At 51.3% G+C, this 18,708-nt stretch overlaps 1 protein-coding gene across 4 annotated transcripts; it reads left to right on the forward strand.

The window, feature by feature from the left end:
* The first annotated feature begins 3,336 nt into the window (after positions 1 to 3,336).
* On the forward strand, positions 3,337 to 9,947 carry MSRB1 (methionine sulfoxide reductase B1). 4 transcript variants are annotated; one of them, XM_032762689.2, is made up of 4 exons: positions 3,337 to 3,463; positions 5,135 to 5,277; positions 5,450 to 5,564; positions 7,618 to 9,947. In XM_032762689.2, the coding sequence occupies exons 1-4, from the start codon at positions 3,409 to 3,411 to the stop codon at positions 7,644 to 7,646; spliced, it is 342 nt and encodes a 113-aa protein (XP_032618580.1). In that variant the 5' UTR covers positions 3,337 to 3,408; the 3' UTR covers positions 7,647 to 9,947. The 4 variants fall into 4 exon arrangements, with proteins under 4 accessions (XP_032618580.1, XP_032618581.1, XP_032618582.1 ...); XM_032762690.2 differs by having other exon boundaries at positions 3,365 to 3,463; positions 7,332 to 9,947; XM_032762691.2 differs by having other exon boundaries at positions 3,365 to 3,463; positions 7,624 to 9,947.
* Positions 9,948 to 18,708: the final 8,761 nt, after the last annotated feature.

Consider the following 18,708-nt stretch of genomic DNA (forward strand, 5'->3'; position numbering starts at 1 on the left):
AAATGACCCCATCAGAAATAATGGGGTGTTTCAGACCCAGCGGTAAATCCCCGGGGAGGGGGACAGAGGAAAACGCATGAGATGCGATTGCTGAGTTTCTGCTGAGTGCTGCCTTTGGAAGTCAGAGGGCAGAGCTGTGCTAAGCATAGGCACAGATAAACGGCCCCATCCGTTCTCAGGTTCAATCAGGAGTGATGCCTCTGAAGCTAATGGAGTTGCACCAGGGTAAAACTGACAGGAGCGGTGACTTGAGGCCTGGACAGTGGGCCTGATTCTAATCTCAAGTAGACTGCTGTGAATCGAAAGCAGCTTCACAGAAGTCAGTGGAGTTACACTAGTGGGGAACCAGTGGGGGTGGGAGAGGAGAATCAGGTTCTGGGGTAACTGCACCAACATCATCAGTGTAAAACCAGTCTAAGGGAGATCAGAATCAGGCCAGTATCTTGGGCACTAGGGCAAGCTAACCTAGTCCTACCTGTCTATCTAGGCTGCTGGTGTTTGGACCAGGGGCTGCGTGCAGCTGTTCAAACAGACTCTATCTGTGCAATGGAGAGTGTAGCTGCAGAGTGACATGGTGGGTGGGGTCAGGTTCTCAGCCTGAGAAGAGTGTCTCTAGATTGCTACCAGGGAGATTTTAAAATTTCAGTAGCTGGTGTTGAACATCTTTCTGAGATACTAGTAGAAGGAAAGAATTATCATCACTGGATGCGACTACATCATCTGTTTTTTTCTCTAATACAGAACAGCAATATTTATTGAACACTTCTTCCTTTTTTGCATTATTATTGAAGTTTCTACCATTTCCTTCTAGTAATAGACCAACAACAGTATCAGGATTCTTTTTGTTCTGAATATACATAGAAAACTCCTTATTGTCCTTAAATCCTCTAGTTGCTTGCATAGCAATGAATGGGGCCTGCGGTCTCTTTATAGGGTTAGACAGTGTATGTTATCACAAAGTAACTTTCATCCTGACACCTCGAGTGTCAGGTATGGAACCAGAACAGGTACAAGATGGGTAGCAGCAGTCTTCTATCATGGTCCTAAAGCAGCCTCTGCTAGAATTAATTCTCCACAACCCAGTGACTCAATATACTCTGCTGATGTTGCCCTCCAGGCTAGTGATTTCTGTGATGCAAGGCAGAGCAAAAGCATCAGTTAAATAACTGATTGGGACTCAGGTGCCCTGAGTTCAATTTCTGGCTCTGCCACTACCTCCTGTGTGACTTGGACAAGTCATTGATTCTCTCTGGGCCTCAGTTCTCCACCTTTAAAATGGGGATAATAATGCTGCTTTTCTTCCACCCTTTGTCTATATTATTATCTACTTAGATTGTAAACTGTTGGGGTCGAGCCCTGTCACTTGTTACGTTGCTTGTACAGCGCCTACCACAATGGTGTCCTGTCCTTGATTAGTGCCTTATGTCATTATTGCAATGCAAATTCATAAGCATTTAAGGCCAGAAGGGATCACCTACTCTGGCCTCCTGGGCATCCCAGCTTCATACATTTCACCCACTTACCCCTGTATTAAGCCCAGTCACTTGTGTTTGGCTAAAGCATCTCTTCCACTCTGGATCTGAAGACAGCAAGAGAGAGAATCCACCACTTTCCTAGGGAGCATGTTCCAATGGTTAATCACCCTCAGTGGTAACAATTTGTGCCTTTCCAATTTCAATTTGTCTGGCTCCAGCGTTCCAGGCACTGATTCTTGTTTTGACTTTCCCCACTAGATTAAAGAGCCCTATAGCATCCAGTATTTTCTCCCTCTGAAGGTAATTATACACTGTAATCAGTAATAACAGAAATGTGACACCGCTCCACTGGGAACTGCACTGAGACAGGTTTCAGAGTGGTAGCCGTGTTAGTCTGTATCAGCAAAAAAACCAGGAGTACTTGTGATACCTTAGAGACTAACAAATTTATATTTTATGCCCAAATAAATGTGTTAGTCTCTTAGATGCCACAAGGAATCACAGAATCAGAGAATATCAGGGTTGGAAGGGACCTCAGGAGGTCATCTAGTCCAACCCCCTGCTCAAAGCAGGACCAATCCCCAACTAAATCATCCCAGCCAGGGCTTTGTCAAGCTGGGTCTCCCCTCTAAGGAAGGAGATTCCACCTTTGAGGACTCCTCCTTGTTTTTGCTGTACTGAGACAGTACATTTGACAAAGGCCATCAGTTGTCAAAAGGAAACTGACTTGACTGGTTTTATCTTTGAGGTGAAGAGCTCCACCTCCCACTCCAAATCAGTTCCTCCCCTAGGAACTTGCCCAGGGAGAATATGAGATTGCTGTTGATTATTAATTTGTGCCAGGTTAGTGATGTCCCTGAGCGTAACAAGCAGCTCAAAATATGCCACTTCAGATGAGCGAGGTCTGGAAGTGTCCTTCACAAACTCTTTGCAGCAAAACCAGGCAAAATCCATTATTCTCCAACGGTGCTTGCTTGCTGCTGCAGGGCCTGGGTTGCTACCAGCCATGTGTCATTCACATTTCTTCAGTGTCCAGATGGGACATGAAATGTCTGGTGCATCAGGCAGATCCCCTGCAGGCTTGTGTATAATGAAATATTCAGCTCATTTGAAAGGTTACAGGGGAATATTACGAGGACTCTATAGAGGGAGCAATTTGTATTCAAACAGGAAATGTCAAGATAAACATTATGGGCCAGATTCCAATGTCAGCTATCCCAGGGTAAGTCCAGAGTAACTGAGCTGGGTTCTTGGGAGTTACTCCTGATTGCAGGGCCGCAAGAAGGGGAGAAAATCAGGGCTATCTGAGGAGGGGGAGTAGGAAGAGAAGCCAACAGAAGAATGAAGTTAAAGCAGGCCCCTGCCGCACCTTGGTTTCTAGCAGTGGTAACTCCCTTAAAGCGGTGGAGTCAGCCATTTTACACTGGTTGGGTGACCAGATGTCCGGATTTCATAGGGACAGTCCTGATTTTTGGGTCTTTTTCTTATATAGGCTCCTATTACCCCCCACGCTCTGTCCTGATTTTTCACACTTGCTGTCTGGTCGCCCTATGCACTGGGGTAAGCGAGAGGCGAGGCAGGCCCAGTTCCTTACTGGGCTCTCAACCTGCTGCCCCTGCGGGTCCCAGATTGGTGCAAGTCACAGTCCCCTGCCCCGGCACCCAGTGTCAGTGACCACAGCACCGGGGCGGGGGGTTACACCGCTGCCGGGTTCGGCCCAGCCCCGCCCCCTGCCGAGGACTCGGACCCGGACCACTCGCCGCAGCGCCTGCGGGCCCGGGACAGGCTGAACCCCGGAGCGGCGCGCCGTGCCCGGCCCGCTTGCGTTTGCCCGGCAAGCGCCCCCTGGCGGCCCGTGGGCGGCGGCCCTGGCCCGGTCCCGCAGGAGGAGCCAGGCCCGGCCCCGGGTCAGTCGCGGCGAGCGGCAGCGGCCATGTCCTTCTGCGCCTTCTTCGGCGGGGAGGCGTTTCGGGGCCACTTCGAGCCCGGTAGGAGCGCGGGGCCGGCGGGGGCTGCCCGGGGGCCGGCCGGAGAGCCCCGTCCATAGGGGCGGCCGTCGGCCGGGGGAGGCGCGGCTATCGTGCGTGGGGGCCGGGCCCCTGTCCATGGGGGTCGGGCCCCTGTCCATAGGGGTGACCAGGCTCCTGTTCATAGGGGTGGCTGGGTTCCCCCCTGTCCATAGGGGCGGCTGGGCTCCCATTGCCCATAGGGGCCGGGCCCCTGTCCATAGGAGTGACCATGGCACATAGGGGCAGTCGGGCTCCCACTGTCCATAGGGGCTGGGCTCCTCTCCATAGGGGTGGCCATGGCCCCTAGGGGTGACCAGGCTCCTGTCCGTAGGGGTGGCCAGGCTCCCTCTGTCCATAGGTGTGGCTGGGTTCCCCCCTGTCCGTAGGTGTGGCTGGGTTCCCCCCTGTCCATAGGGGCCGGGCTCCTGTCCATAGAGGTGACCATGGCATGTAGGGGTGACTGGGCTCCTGTCCATAGGGGTGGCCATCGGCCAGGGGAGGCACGGCTATCGTGCGTAGGGGCCGGGCTTCCATTGCCATAGCAGCGGCTAGGCTCCCCCTGTCCATAGGGGCCGGGCTCCTGTCCATAGAGGTGACCATGGCACGTAGGGGTGACTGGGCTCCTGTCCATAGGGTGGCCATGGCCCCTAGGGGTGGCCAGGCTCCCACTGCCATAGAGGGGGCTGGGATCTCCCTGCTCATAGGGGTGGCTGGGCTCCATTGCTCATAGGAGTGGCTGGGCTCCCACTGTCCATAGGGGTGGCCGGGCTCCTGTCCATAGGGGTGGCCTTCAGCCAGAGGGGCTGGGCTACTGAGGCTTGGAGGTAGCAGGAGCCCCTTTGCCAGCCCCCTCCTGGTAACATAGGGGCCCTGATCAGCTCAGCCGTGGGGCCTGAGTATGAGCTCCCCCAGTCCCTGGGTGGCCTGCTCTGTAGGGTGCTGCGCCCCCAGTGTCTTCCCATCTCCTGGCACAGTGTCACTCTGAATCGGATCCTTCTCGGATGCCAGCCAGGCTCCGCGAGTCACATGAATTCCCCAGGAGGAGCCACCTGGCAGCCCAGCCAGTGTATGGGAGTGGCAGGTAGCTCAGACTCCCAGAGCCAGCTAGGTTCGCAATAGAATGAGCTGGGCCCAGTCTTGCTGGACAAACGGTGCCAGGGCTGGGGTCAGCAGGAGGTGGGTGTGGACCAGGGCTTCTGTTCTGACCTATGCTTGGGCCAAAAGTGCATAAGGAACAGGCCTGTGTGTGTGTGTGTGTGTGTGACAGAGAGGACTCAGAACTGTGTCATAGGCCCTGTACTGCTTGTGGCTAAATGGAATTCTCTCTAGTTCATGTGACAGGGGCATGCAATTTGCAGCAGAGGGCTCTGAGATTTCATCCCTGCCACTGCCATGAAATCCTTAGTCACATCTTGGCCACTGGAAAGTGACAGCAGGTGGCGGTAGGTTTGGCTAAGCTGTGTAGGTGACCTGTTGTTGTATCCTGGCCTGAGTCCATGCTTAGCAGGGCTGTATTGTAATCTTCTCTGACCTTGAGCTCTGTCTGGGCAGCAGGATCCAGGCGTTCCAGGTGCCTCACACACACGATTGAATTTACACGGTTAGTGCCACCTGAAGTTAACCCGTCATTTCTCCTGTCCCCCTCCCTAGGCATTTACGTCTGCTCCAAATGTGGTTATGAGCTGTTCTCCAGCACAGCAAAATACCAGCACTCGTCTCCATGGCCGGCCTTCACTGAACCCATTCATGCTGACAGCGTGGCCAAGTATGAAGAGCGGCCGGGCGCCCTGAAGGTGCTGATGAAAACCTCGTAGAGAGTAAAGCAGAAGCTTGCCAGCTCTCCTTGACTTGTCTCTGTTAAAGGGGCCACGCCTGTGCCTGCTGCTCGCACTCTGAATAGCAGCACAAAGGGAGCGGCCGTGAGTTGGCCCCGGTTCATTTGTTTTCCTCCCTTGCATCTTCCAGGTGTCCTGCGGCAAATGTGGTAATGGGCTGGGCCATGAGTTCCTCAACGACGGGCTGAAGAGGGGGCAGTCTCGCTTCTGAATATTCAGCAGGTCGCTGAAGTTCATTGCTGCAGGTGAGGGCTGCACCCGGATGGTGTCTCTGGATCGGATCTGCCTGGTTGGTTAGCAACTCCAGTGGTTTCCAGGGTTTGAACGAGGGCATGTTTAATAAGAATGGATTTGTCTAGTATCCATGTTTGGTGACTCCATCTCCAACGATCAGTGTTAAGGCCACCCTCCTCCCCATTCCCAAACACAGCTGAGGCATTGAGAGGACCCCTGGGAGTACTCTTGATCAGGCCTGCCTCCTGGCAGGGAGTGAGGTGCCTTCCTTTGTTTCCCTCTTTCTTCCACCTCTGTTAGTGAGGCAGCCACTGTCCAGGATCATGGCCGTTGTGGCAGAAAGCGTCCAGGGGCCCTCAGGCTGACTCGATTAACAAATACTAGGAAATGTTCTTCCCTGGGGCCCTCTCTGGTTAGGTCAATGGAAACAGGAGCAGGCACCAAGCTAACAAAGTGATGAGGATGGAGCCGCATTGGTAAACTGCTGGGTGTGGTCCCACTGATCTCGCTCTCTGGGAGATTTGCATTGATGAGCTGTGTTGTGCTTCACATTCAGTTAGAGGATGGCTGGTTTTTATTAGGTCATTGGTGACAGGCTCAGATAAACTGAGAAGCAACTCGGAGTCCTAAACAAACCTTCCAGGCCTTTAGATTTTAAAATGAATAAATAAATCAATGCTCCTCTGAACTTCCTGGGCCAGAAGCAGGGAGTGTTGGAGAAGTCCCTTCCAGTGAGCTTTCCAGTCCAGTGCTGCAGATCCAGAGGGGTTTGGAGAAGCAGCTGAACAGTTTGAGATTAATCTTTGTAAAGGAAGGACAGGGAAACGTGAGTCCACGTGAATGGGGCTGGGAGAGTTAGCTAGTGCAAGTTGCCAGAAGAAGGCAAGGGCATGTGATGTGGGTTTTAAACCGGGCTGTAGCTTTATTAGTCAAGTTACATTCAAAGTTCCCATTGGGGGACATCCCAGAGTGGTCACTCGCACCCCATTGATCCTTTGCCAATTTTTGGGGTCCCCCAGCGCAGGAGGAGCCAACCATCACAGTAGAAGGGTCTGAGGGCACCTTGACTTGCCCGCTAGCATCCCTTGCCTTTTTGGGGGTTGAGCAAGATTGGACCTTGACCAGCACCTCCGTCAAGCGCATTGGAGAGGCAGTCCCCCCGGGGTAGTGCCCCAGCCCCTGATTCACGTTAGACACACTGCCTCCATCCACCTTTCTGGATCTGGAGCCTAAATCAGCAAGTTCCTGTGCTGGGCACCTGCCAACAGTTGAGACAACTAAACGACTCCCAGATAGGTCCAGCTGTGCCCTCTGGGAGGGGGGAGAATCCCAGCCCCCCCGTTGCCCTAACCCCTACGTTTCACTATGAGGAAGGTGAAAAAACAGAACCAGCTTCAGCCAAGCTGGTGGTCTGGGGAAAAATTTCTTCCCAGCCCCAAAGTGGAGACAGCGCAAGCCACTAAGACCTAGATAAGGGGGGCAGGGGGGGGTTGGCTGCTGGAAACCAGCTATCAGGAAGTAGCCCTGTGCACAGAGCTCCTATCAAGGCTCCAAATCCTGCGAGACCTCAATCCTACACTGGAAGTGCAGTGTGGGCTGGAAATCTCATGAGCCCTGCCCTGTCCTTTTGCCCTCTCCCATCACGGGAGGCTCAAAGGATTCTTAGCTAGGTAATTCCGCCTGTCTCTCTGCCCCCTTCCAAAGTGTGTTAGAGATGTTAACGATGTAAGTTCTATAAAGGCCTTGTTAAAGAGGTAAAGATGGCCCCCATTTTACAGATGGGGAAACTGAGAACAAGAGGGCTTGATCCTGCTGCCAGGGGAGTTCTGCAAAGCAAAAATCAAGGTTCTGAGGGACTTGCCCAAGGGCAGAGAGGGTGCAAGAGCAGAGCCAGAATTAGAACCAAAAACTTGGTGCATCCGGCTCGGCCCGCTAGTCACCAGACCACGAAACTTGTGAAATATTAACTGTGTTCATCAAAACGTCCGGTGTGTAATTAGCAGGGGATTCCAAAGGAGTGGTGTCGAAATGCTGACTCACTGATTTTGTTTCCCCCTCCCTCAGACAAAGCGGAACAGGCCCTTAAGAAGTAAGCGGGCTGCTGGACTCACTCGCTGCTTATAGTGGACTCCTACAAGCTATTCATTGTTTCTTGTGATAACGGTTTGGGATCAAGTGTCTGTGTGCTCTAAATAAGAATCTAGTGAAGCAAAGATCCTCCAGGCTTCTGCAATACAACGCCTCCCATCAGAGATCCGCACTGAGTGCTGAATGCTGGTTTGTCAGCTGGGAACATGAGGTTGGGGGAGCAGAAGGGAAACGGGACACTGATCTCTGGTTGCCTTTGCTCTATCAGGTGGGTTATCTCCTCTCTATAGCGAATGTTGCACAATGTGACAACTTCTGCTTTGAACCATCTGGTTGCAAACTTGTACATAGTTAGGGCCCTACCAAATTCACATCCATTTGATTAATTTCACGGTTATAGGATTTTAAAAATTGTGAATTTCATGATGTCAGCTATTTAAATCTGAAATTTCATGGTGTTGTGTCTATAGGGCTCCTGACCCAAAGGAGGGTTGGCAGGAGTCACAGGGTTATTGTAGGGGGAAAGGTCATTGTATTGCCACCCTGACTTCTGTGCTGCTGCCTTCCTTCAGAGCTGGGCACCTGGCCAGCAGTTGGCGCTCTCTGGCTACCCAGCTCTGACCACAGTGCAGAAGTCAGGGTGGCAATACTGTGACCCTCCTACAATAATCCTGCATCCCCTGCCGTCCAGGTCCCCTTTTGGGTTGGGATCCCCAGTTTGAGAAACACTGGTCTGCCCTGTGAAATCTGTATAGTACAGGGTAAAAGTACACAGAAGATCAAATTTCACAGGGGAGACCAGATTTCATGGTCCGTGACTTGTCCCCTAAATGTAGTGAATGGGGGGGAAGCAAATGCTGTAACTCCTTCTCATCCATCAGACCCTACCCCAGCTCTCCCATGTCCCAAAACAGCCAGCCTCTGCCCAGTACCAGCTACTGAATTCCTTCTCTCCTGTCCATTATAAGTAGCGTGCATGATGGGTGAAATCCTGGCTCTGCTGATGTCAATAGGAGTTTTGCCATTGTCTTCAAAGGAGCCAACATTTCACCCTTTATTTCCAGAATGAAATATGGAGATAATGGGTGGAGATTCGGAGCTCTTATGCCCAGAGTTACTGCACTGAAATCAGTAGGGAGTGACGCTGGATTTAACTGAGATTCAAATCTGACCCCATTCTCACATGCTATTTTCTGGTCTGGGATCATGGTATGAATTGCCCTAGGTAAACCCTTCCAGGATGGTTAGGGTAAGGATGTTCGGATGATCCTACCAGATAATACTCTAGGTATTTTATCTGTTCTGCACACAATAGAAATAATTTTAGAATATGATTTGATTTTATTCTGCATTGGGCCTGATTCTGATCTTGCCGTGTGCTGGTTTTATTACTGCCTTAGCAGAGTTATTCTTGATTTACACCAGAGTAAGGGAGCTCAGAATTGGGCCCTTTCAGCAAAAACTTACGTAACTCAGGCTTTGGAAATCGTGTATGAATTACCTCTAGATACAAAAGGGCTGTTATATTTATTTCCCCTTGAATCAGCACCTCATCCTCCCCTTCACCACAATGCCCATCGCCGTTCCCTTGGGCTGGAATGTGCATATCTTCCCTTAAACCCTAGACCCTCGTTTGTTCCTTGATCAGTCCGCGGGGACACCAGTACAAATGCACGATGGGGTTGCTTTCTCCTCCTGGAGTCTCTCCAGCTGTCTGCCTGGAGGGGCTCCATTCTGCTATCAGTGATGTTAGTGTAACCCCGGAGTAACTCCGTGGGTGGTGGTGGATTTATGCCACATTAAGATCCTGATCCTACTGCCACTGAAGTGGGCGGCAAAACTTCCACTGGCTTTGGCAGTGTAGGATCACCACTGACCCTAAGTGAGATCAGAATCTGCCTCCCAGCTGGACTGGTGCAGCTCCAAGGGCCATCTTGAACCTGCATACCTGACTGTAGAGCTCCAGGAAGCCCCCCTTTAACCACAGCAGCCCTCTTATGGATCGAAGATTGGAGGTGCACAGTGTTACGATGAACTACAGCGCATTAGGGAACTGGGTCCACCCCCAGTGGGCAGAGCACTAAGGCACACTGATGGCAGTATTACGGTTCAGCTGCACTGAGGGGCACTTTACAAGCTGCAGTTTGCCTGCTGAGGTGCAGCCCAGGGGTGGAAGGGAGGTAACAGGGACACCGTGCAAAGAACGGGACATCCCAGGTTAGCACTGGGCCTTTGCGGCTGCTTTGTATCTGCCTCTGTAATTATTGAACTGATAAATAAACCATTGATTCATTGTCCCGGAGCAATAACTTGCTTTGTGAAGCATTCCTCATGCTGACTCCTGCGGGGAATAAATCCCAGTTTTCCTCTTCTGTTTTCTGGATTGTCACAGTATTGAATGGCAGGATGAGGAGAGAGAAAACAGATTTATTATTTTTGTCTGAGCGCCCAAAGATGTACTAGACACGTCACAGTCACATGTCTGAGACTGTAACCTCTGTCTTCCTGTGCATTTGTGCAGTGCCTCACAGAAGCCTTGCTGCTGCCTAAGAGCGACTGGAGTGCAGATAACAAGTTTTGTATTGCCACCCATCACCATAGTATCCGGGCCCCTTCCCCATAAAATCAACAGCGATAGCGAAATCACTAATGGACTTCACGGAGACTCTGGCACGTCTTCCCTTTTGGGGTGGAAGTTCTGCTTGGGAGAGTGTTTCTAGTTTTGATTTTTTAAAAAGAGTGTATTCCTTTACTTTGTTCAGGTTTGTTTGTTTCATGGCCATTTTTGTCTTTTTGGTTGGCTGGGGTTGGTTGGAACAAAGGGAGAGTCAGTGCTGTGGCATTATCATGGTGAAAGGGCCTTTTGAAAGAAATCTCACCAATCCAGTTGCAAGTTTGTAGCTCCAGAGTCTCTCACTTTATCAGGAGGAATCTGCTTCGGAATGGGTTTATTTATTCTGACAAGATTCCGTGTCTCCTGTGGCCAGTCATGCAGCTTCCATCTGGCTGACTCACTGGAAAGGGACAATGTGTACAGACTGACACACACACGCGCACAACACACACTTTTGGTCAAGAGTGAATGCATTAAAATATGAAACCAAAACGAGAAGTGTTTTCAGTAGCAGTGGCTGCAGCGTGTTAGAATCATTAAGTTCTGACTGATGCAAGCTTGATTATTTTACAGTGGGACTGACATAGGTGTAATTTTCTGCACAGCATTTGTCCTCGCTCGCCTCCATTACTGTGTCTAGGCGGCTTTCTTTGACCGCTCTCTCCTTAATCTGGAATCTGCCTGAGCCTCATGCCTCTGCTAGGGTGAAATCTGCCTTCTGGGATGGTAGGGAGCCAGTCAAACCTCCTCCCCTCGGCCTTTGCATAGGGGGAGCACACTTCTCTTGTTTTCCCTGATGCACAGCTCTGACTCCAGCTGCTACCAGATATTGCTGCCTGTGCTCTGGCTGTACATGGATGAGCACACCAGTTCTGGCTCAGTTACACTGGTTGCTAATCAGATTTCTGTATTAGGTCCAAGCTGCTCCACAACTGATTAAACCTTTGATCCAAGCTCTTCCTCTGATCTGGTCACCTCTGAGCTTCGGAGAATGTCATTGGCTTGTAACTCCAGGACCTAGCCACCACTGCAAGTCCAGGGCCATGTCTGCTTCTTGCATTTAGCGCTGCTCCTGAAGAGCCTGCTTGGACATGGCTGGGACACCTTCCCACTTCCCGAAGCAATGCTGACGACTCAGCTTTTGGGTTTCAGTCTTTTTCGGGCGGTATGGAATTGCTGTGCACCTCACCGGGCCTCTGGAGGGCAGGCAAGATGTGAGTGATGTAACCGACGTGCATCGTCCTATTGATGACTAGATGTTCAGTCATCATGTTCGGAGAAGACAAAAGGGGACAGTGAGGATGGAATCTGGGCAGGGCCAGGGCATAGGAGGAGACAGAGGTGGGGCAAAGCCATGGGCAGCTTTGGAGACAAGGAGCAGCATGAGTGTGCTAGGGAAGTGGAGTGAAAGTTGCTGTCCTAACTCACTTCAGTGCCTGGCAGCCCTCTCTGGGAAGGGCTGGCTGAAATCTTGTGGCCTCATTTTTGTCCTTTCTTACTGTTACAGATGTAGGCTGAAAGGAAGGCTTCCCTGCAAATCCACTCTCCTCCCCCCAAGCACTTGAATCCAGTTTCCTTCCAAGCCTTATTTATTAAAAAACAAAACCCGATTCACTTTCCAACCAACCTGTTGTGTGTGTCAGCCTTCAGTCCCGAGCAGCCTTAAAGACAGGCAGTGGTGAACGTGGGGTCAGTAGAGCTAGGCTCTCCTGAGGGCGGGGAGAACAGCCTCTTAGGTGACCTGGTCAGTGCTTTGCTTGTGAAAACAGGTTGAAACTTTGCAGCAAGCAAAGATTCTCTCTTTCCAAGCTCTCTTTGCGGGGAGGAAACGCAGAATCATTTACAGCAATGCAAAGGTTGCAAGGACAACGTCCCTGAACCCCGACTCAGAGCGTTGGACATGATGCCGTCAGTGCCAAAGTAAACTACGGGGGAGTGCTGCTGGCCAAGACCACAGTCCATCAGGAAGGCTGGTGGTGGTGGAATCCCCAAGACTGGAATAATGGGGATGTCAGGACAGGGGATACAGCCTACACGGTGGATAAGGGGTGTGTTGGCAGAGTTTGTGGGGAATGGGCAAACCCAGGACTGGAGCATCAGGGGAGCCTGGATTGAGCACACAGGCCAGGATCACAGTGCATTGGGTGAGCCCCGTGGAGGGAGCTCAGAACTGAAATAACAGAGGCTGCTGCTGGAGAGGATTGAGGTGCATCAGCAGAGCTGTGGGTAGTTGTCGAAAGGGGGCAGAACTGGATTTGTCTTATTGATGATTTAGTATAGAATAGTGCCGGCAGATCTGTTGGTGTCACCGATTTTCTATCGCCCAAACTTCAAGCTCCTGAATTCTATGTAATGCCCCCACCCCCAGCCAAGCTGAGTATTCTCCTTCCCTTCACTCTGGTGCAGGCCCAATTGTCCCTGAAGTTAGTTTGTTTGTAAAGAAAAGATCTGGTTAGTCCAGCCTCGAATAGCTGAAAGCTGTATCACAGAGAGAGACTTTACTTAGATTGTCAGCTCTTTGGAACAGGGACCATCTTTTTGTATATATGTTTGTACAGCACCGAGCACAATAGGGTCCTGGTCTATGACTGGAGCTCCCGGTGCTCTCACCATATAAATAATAATAATTGATAATTACTTCGTTTTCAACTGGGTTTAAATGTCGACTTGCAGTACCCAAAACAGACACTAGGGGGTGCAGTTGCTATTCCAAATTTCTCCTTTGCCCAAAGATGCAGATAGATGCTTGTTTTTCCACTGGTGCCCTTCGCAGAAGGAGTTGAGTTATCATGAGCATCCAGTTTAAAGTGACATTGCTTGTGAGCAGTAACAAAGGAAACAGGAACCGTTAGCTGGGAGCAAGGGCTGGAGTGGGACTGAGCAGATTCAATCATTAGAAGCAGTGATTTCGAAGGGAAGTAGGGGGTGTCTCACACTCACCCGGCAATGGACTTATATTGCTCAGTGCTGAGGACGATACCGCAGCCCTGCACATGGGCGTGATGTGCTAACAGAACACGGAGTAACATATGTTCCTTCCCCGGAGAGCTTACACACCTAAGTCCCGCCACCCAGAGGCGTTTCCCTTGGCCAGTAAGTCTAACGCCAGCCCTGGCAGCCCCATTAAAACAGGGTCCTGCCCCACAGTTTGAGAACCACTTCCCTAGTGCTTAAGTAGGGCTACAGACCTGGTCCAGGAGCCGGGAGAGACCAGCATAGCAAGGATTCATGCAACGAGAGGTCCTTCCCTCAATACGATGTAAGTGTCAGACCTTTTGCAGGCTGAGTTACACGCTGGGTGCCTAGAGCTGAGAGAAGCTGCAGAACTGGTGTGTGTAGGGGGGAAGTGTAATGCAGGATTGTGCTCTGCGGGTGGGATATGGCCAGGGCAGCGTGGAGAAGTGCAGGCTTAGGAATGGGGATGGCTGGTGTATCCATACATGGCCCGAATTCCCCATGACCTCTGGGGGCAGAGCCGGCCCTTCCCAAAGCCGCCCTACCTCATCTCTCTTCCGCAGCTGCCAATTTAGAGTCCATCCCTTGAGCACTTGTGCATGTGTGGCCTTTGTCTCCTGGGCTCGGGGAGTGGGGGGTGCCAGAAGGACAATCCCCTCCCGCTGGTCTTGACCCTGTGAGCAGTTCTACCAGGTGTGAGGTGGTTGTGATTCCATGTGAATGTGAGCAGACCCTCCGGGGGGTGCAGATGAGGGTCCGTGCTGGTCTGAGCCCTCTGCCCTGGGCAGTGGGGGGGTCCCAGGCCCCCTGCTGGCCCATTCAGTGATGGCTAGTGAGAAGGGGGCAGAGAATGGGCTGAACAGTCAGCCACTTAAGCATGAACTTCTAACAAAGAGCCGAGCCTCCCTCCTGCTCCCAGCATGCACAGCAGTGATCTCGTTAGGGCAGGGTCAGGTCTGCACCCCCTGTTGTTGGGTGCTGCTACCTTCTGTCCTTTGCGCTGTGTGGGAGCTCCCCTCAGGCAGTGCAACTGAAATGCCCATCCACTGTCCAGACCTGATCCTGAAACCTTTGAAGCTGCTGCAAGGGCTGGTATTGGCTTGGACAGCAGCATTGGTACGAGAGCAAAATTAACAGGACGGTGCAGATCTAAGTTTTATGAGTTGACGGCACCTTGCACTAGGGCAACCCCACTCCCTTTCTATTACGGGGCCTTGTGCCTTGCTTTATGCCAGCAGAACTCAGTGTCACTCTGGCCTGAATCCAGCCCAGGTGTTGTAGCTGAGAATTACGTTTCCACAGCATCCCGCTATTCCAGTTTTGCAATCTGCAGGCTGCCCAGTGAGCATTAGCTTCTCTGAAGGCTCCTGCTAGGCTTCTCTCTCTTCGCTTGGATAGGCCAACAGGTTGGGTAGCATATAATAAAATCTCCTACAATACTCATGACTTGTTCGCAGCGAAAGGTTTGGATCATGCCTCCTTTCCTGGCTTTGTCACATATGGAACACACTAAGGATCTCAGTGTTAACTAAAGACTGTTTCAATGAACACACGAAGCCAGGAACAATAAGTGGTCACGGTCCTTCAGCGACTAGCTCCAGTCCAGTAGGGCTTGCCAACCCAAAATCTTTGCAGGAGTCTGCAAGTCTGCTGCTTCCTCCTTTGCCCCTTTCGTAACAGTCTATAAGCTGATTCTTAGTTTGCTGGCACAGTGTAGGGTGTGCCTATAAATCACCACTTGTTTCCTTGATGGGCATCGGTGAACGTTATTCTGTGCCAGACGAAGAGCTGACGAGTCCCAGCAGGACAAGGAATGGGGTATCTGCTGGGATAGCATCCAGGGCAGTGAGTGATGGAGATTATTTAAGGTCAGGCACAGCACCTTGTGGCAGGGACAGATGCCTCAGCTGGGAGCTGAGTTGCTGCTTTGATCTCCTGCCGGTGTACAGGGAGGGTGGCGAAGGAGGACTGAAGGTCCAGGCAGGCACCCAGAAGGGACACAGGGTACAGCTCCCCAGTGGAGAGGAACCTGCGAGGAGGCCGAGTTGCTAAGGGACTGGCGTGTAGCCAGGGCTCTCGTTGATTCTCTCCCTCTGCTCAGTCGTTTGGCTGCTGAGGCTGCTCTCCTGCACCTAGACCAGGTGGCTGGGTGCCTCCAGGTGGCTCAGGGAGTGGTAGTGAAAGGAAGAGCTTTGGGGCCTTGGTGGGGGCCAGTTTGTTTCGGTCTATATTGGGCCAGCTCCTGCAGTCCTTCCAAATGTTGCACTCACGCAAACTCCTAGGCACGTCTCTGAGTAGGCACTGAGTAAACCTGCAGTAAAAGCCGGCTGCAGACTTCAGGGTCTTGCCCACTGGATTTTGTAAACACCTTTGTGAAAGCAGAATGGAACCCAGTTCTACCCCTGTGACATGGGGCCTGATCCTGCAATGTGTCTAGCCCCTTCTGTGACGCTCTGACCATCCTCACTTCCCTGTGATATGGGTGGGAGCTGCAGGTGCTCAGCATCGCACAGGATCAGTCCCTAAGCCAGAGAATCATAGGAATGTAGTCCTGGAAGGGACCAGTCCCGCTCCCTGGGCTGAGGCAGGACCAAGTAAACTAGCCCATCCCTCACCAGTGTTTGTCCAGCTTGTTTTTAAAAACCTCCCCTGCTGCACATAAAGCCCATTACGACTTGTTCTGCCTCTAGTGGACATGGAGAACAACTGATCACTGTCCTCTTCAGAACAGCCTTCAACATATTTAAGTCATAATTTAGCTTATGCACTAAAACTGCGGGTTCTTCCTGTTTAGCCCCAATATGCCTTGCATTTGTGTGTAGACACATTGGGCCTATTGTAATGAAATGACCCAAAACATTTGTGAATAAGATGGGTTGGAGTTTCTTTCTTCCCCCCTGTCTGAAATGCTCGTCTCTTTCTTGATCAGGCAGACCCCATTTCGTTCTGCTCGCCTAGCTGGCTTGCAGAGCTGGAGGGGAGCAGGGTGTTTGGACTTTTATTGAGATTCGAGTGTCTCAGGTTAACCTCACCTTGCTAGCTGCCCAGGCGCCAGAGTGATGGGTGCTGTATAAATACTGCAGTGATGATAACAATTGTTTGGAAAACCTCATCAAGCAGGCGGCTCAGCTACATTAGCACCTGCATGTGGTGGGATCCCAGCATTTTTTCCCTTTTTTCCTCTCCCTTCTGTTCGAATACTTGGCAGCCTGCCCCTGGGCCCTCACTCTCTTTGGGATCCCTGCTAGCCCCCGGCCAACATGTTCAAGAGTGGCTAGTGATTTTGGATACCCTGGGGGGCCTGATTTTGAACAAGTCTTGAGCACCCACCAGCTGGAAACCAGGCCCCTTTGCAGTGTTTCAGATGTTGGGTAGCGCTTTATAAAGCTGCAGATCTTTACCTCTCTGAACGTTGGTTTGGGCATCCTTCCATGCGTCCCCGGAGATGGTCACTGGGTTGGGAATGGCTTCTTCCGCAGCCACGTGGAATCACCACTAATTCCCCAATTTGTTCCCACGCCTCCGTCTCCACCCCCTGCTGCACTATCATCGGCTGGTGGGCTGATGAGATTTCAGTACTTCCTTCAGTGCCCCCTGCACCAAGATGGATCGTGCAGTGATGCAGACAAGCCGTAGCCTAAAGTCTGTCTCTTTCAATATCGTTTTCAGCCCTAACACATCTCGTGCTATTTGAGAAGGAATCCCGTTTTCCTGGAGAATAGCCAGAGCTAGTGTAAAAGCCAGCATGCTGTCCTGGAAGCTGGAGTGGCAGGGCCATTTCTCTCTCTCTCTCTCTCTCTTTTTTTTTTTTGGTTACAGTTCCATTTTTTAAAACTATACCGAAGATATCTTTCCAAGGGGTTTCTTTGTTCTGCTGTCGGAGCACTAAGAATGCCCCCATTTCCCTCTCTCTGGAGGGCTAGCTGGCCTACACTTCCAAACCTTAGGAGATTCATCTGGCATTAACCCAGCTCACAGCCCCAAAGCAGCCCAGACCAAGAGTGCTGTCTAAGCAGCATGGCGATCGGTGCCAAAGTGACATCTCATGCAGTCCTCCTCATCCAAGACAGTTAGTGGAGGTAATTGTGTGGCTGGCAAACCCAGAGAAAGGGCAGAACCAGAGGGATAGGCAAGGCTCAGGGGGAAAGCAGCCAGGGATAGGATAGTGGAGATCTTGGCTGCTGAAGAGAGGGGCCCCAAACTGGAACCTGGAGTAGAGGGTGGGCCTGGCTTCCCCTACCCACCACTGGGGAAGTGGCACAGAGCAGTGAAGAGCAGACTGCCTTGGACAGTTTGCCCCAGAAGACTTGGATACCCAGAAGAGGAGGCCCATAGTGACCTGGCTAGAGGGCCAAGTCACAAAGTGGAAGCTACAGCTCCTGGAAGGAGAGGGCTGCCAGGCGAGAAAGGATGAAGGGTGGAGAGACTGTCAGAGGAGGGTGCAGCACTTGGAAGCAGCTAATCCCCAGAATGGCCAGGAGCAGTGAGTAGATCCTGTGACAGGTCCACACTGTGGTAGTGCTGTACACGCAGATAGTAAGAGAGAGTCCCTACCCTGAAGAGCTTACAATCAAAAGAGACAGCGTGGGAGGTGAAACGGGGGAAGTGATAGGAACGGAACCCGGCACTCCTGACTCCCGTACCCTCCCGTACCTAGTCACTGGATTTACATGGCCTTGCTACCTCTTTACTTCCAGCAAACGACTCTTCAACCTTGAAAGGCACTGCACGCAGAAAACCAAATCATAGTGGGCAAAGATGGTTCTAGGGTCCCAGCACTGGGGGGGATGACAAGGGGGTATTTTGGGGCCCATGGATGCCTCTATTTAAAAAGTACACAGCCTTCCAGGAGTCCGGGGGCTAGTTAGACCCCTGGAAAATCTTGGATTTTAAAGAGTGTTTAAAATTAAAATTTGGCTACTGTATCAGTATTTTGCTGTGATTTATAATGTCTATAAAGGATGAGGACTCTCCAATCCACTGCTATTGCGCTGCTTAACATTAGAAACATTGTACATATTCTGGCCTTTCTGACCATCATTTGTGGCCCACTGAAGATTGTTTGGGGTGGAGGAGAGATTTTTCCCCCTGGCAGTACTGGGGGTGTACTGTCATGTACTGGCAGTACATGACAGTACTCCATGCATTCTAATGTAATTATCCATGTGTGTGTATGATTCAAAACTGATAATAAGATATAAATTTCCCAACCCTCTCTTGCCCAGACATAATCAGCCTGTGGAACTCATTGCCACATGATGTCGTTGAGCCCAAGAACCTAGTAAGATTCTAGAAGAGACTGGACATTTATATGGATAACCAGAATACCCAGTTATAATAGTTAATGCTAACAAAAAATTTGGAATAGAATTCACACCTCATACGTCAGGGCTTCAGTTGATCTTTAACTATTAGGCTATGCCTATGCTGCAAAGAAAAACCTGTGGCACTGAGTCTCAGAGACCAGGTTTGTGGGGCTCAAGCTGCAGGGCTAAAAA

The sequence above is a fragment of the Chelonoidis abingdonii genome, chromosome 9 (genome assembly GCF_003597395.2).
Source record: "Chelonoidis abingdonii isolate Lonesome George chromosome 9, CheloAbing_2.0, whole genome shotgun sequence".
NCBI classification, from domain to species: domain Eukaryota; kingdom Metazoa; phylum Chordata; order Testudines; family Testudinidae; genus Chelonoidis; species Chelonoidis abingdonii.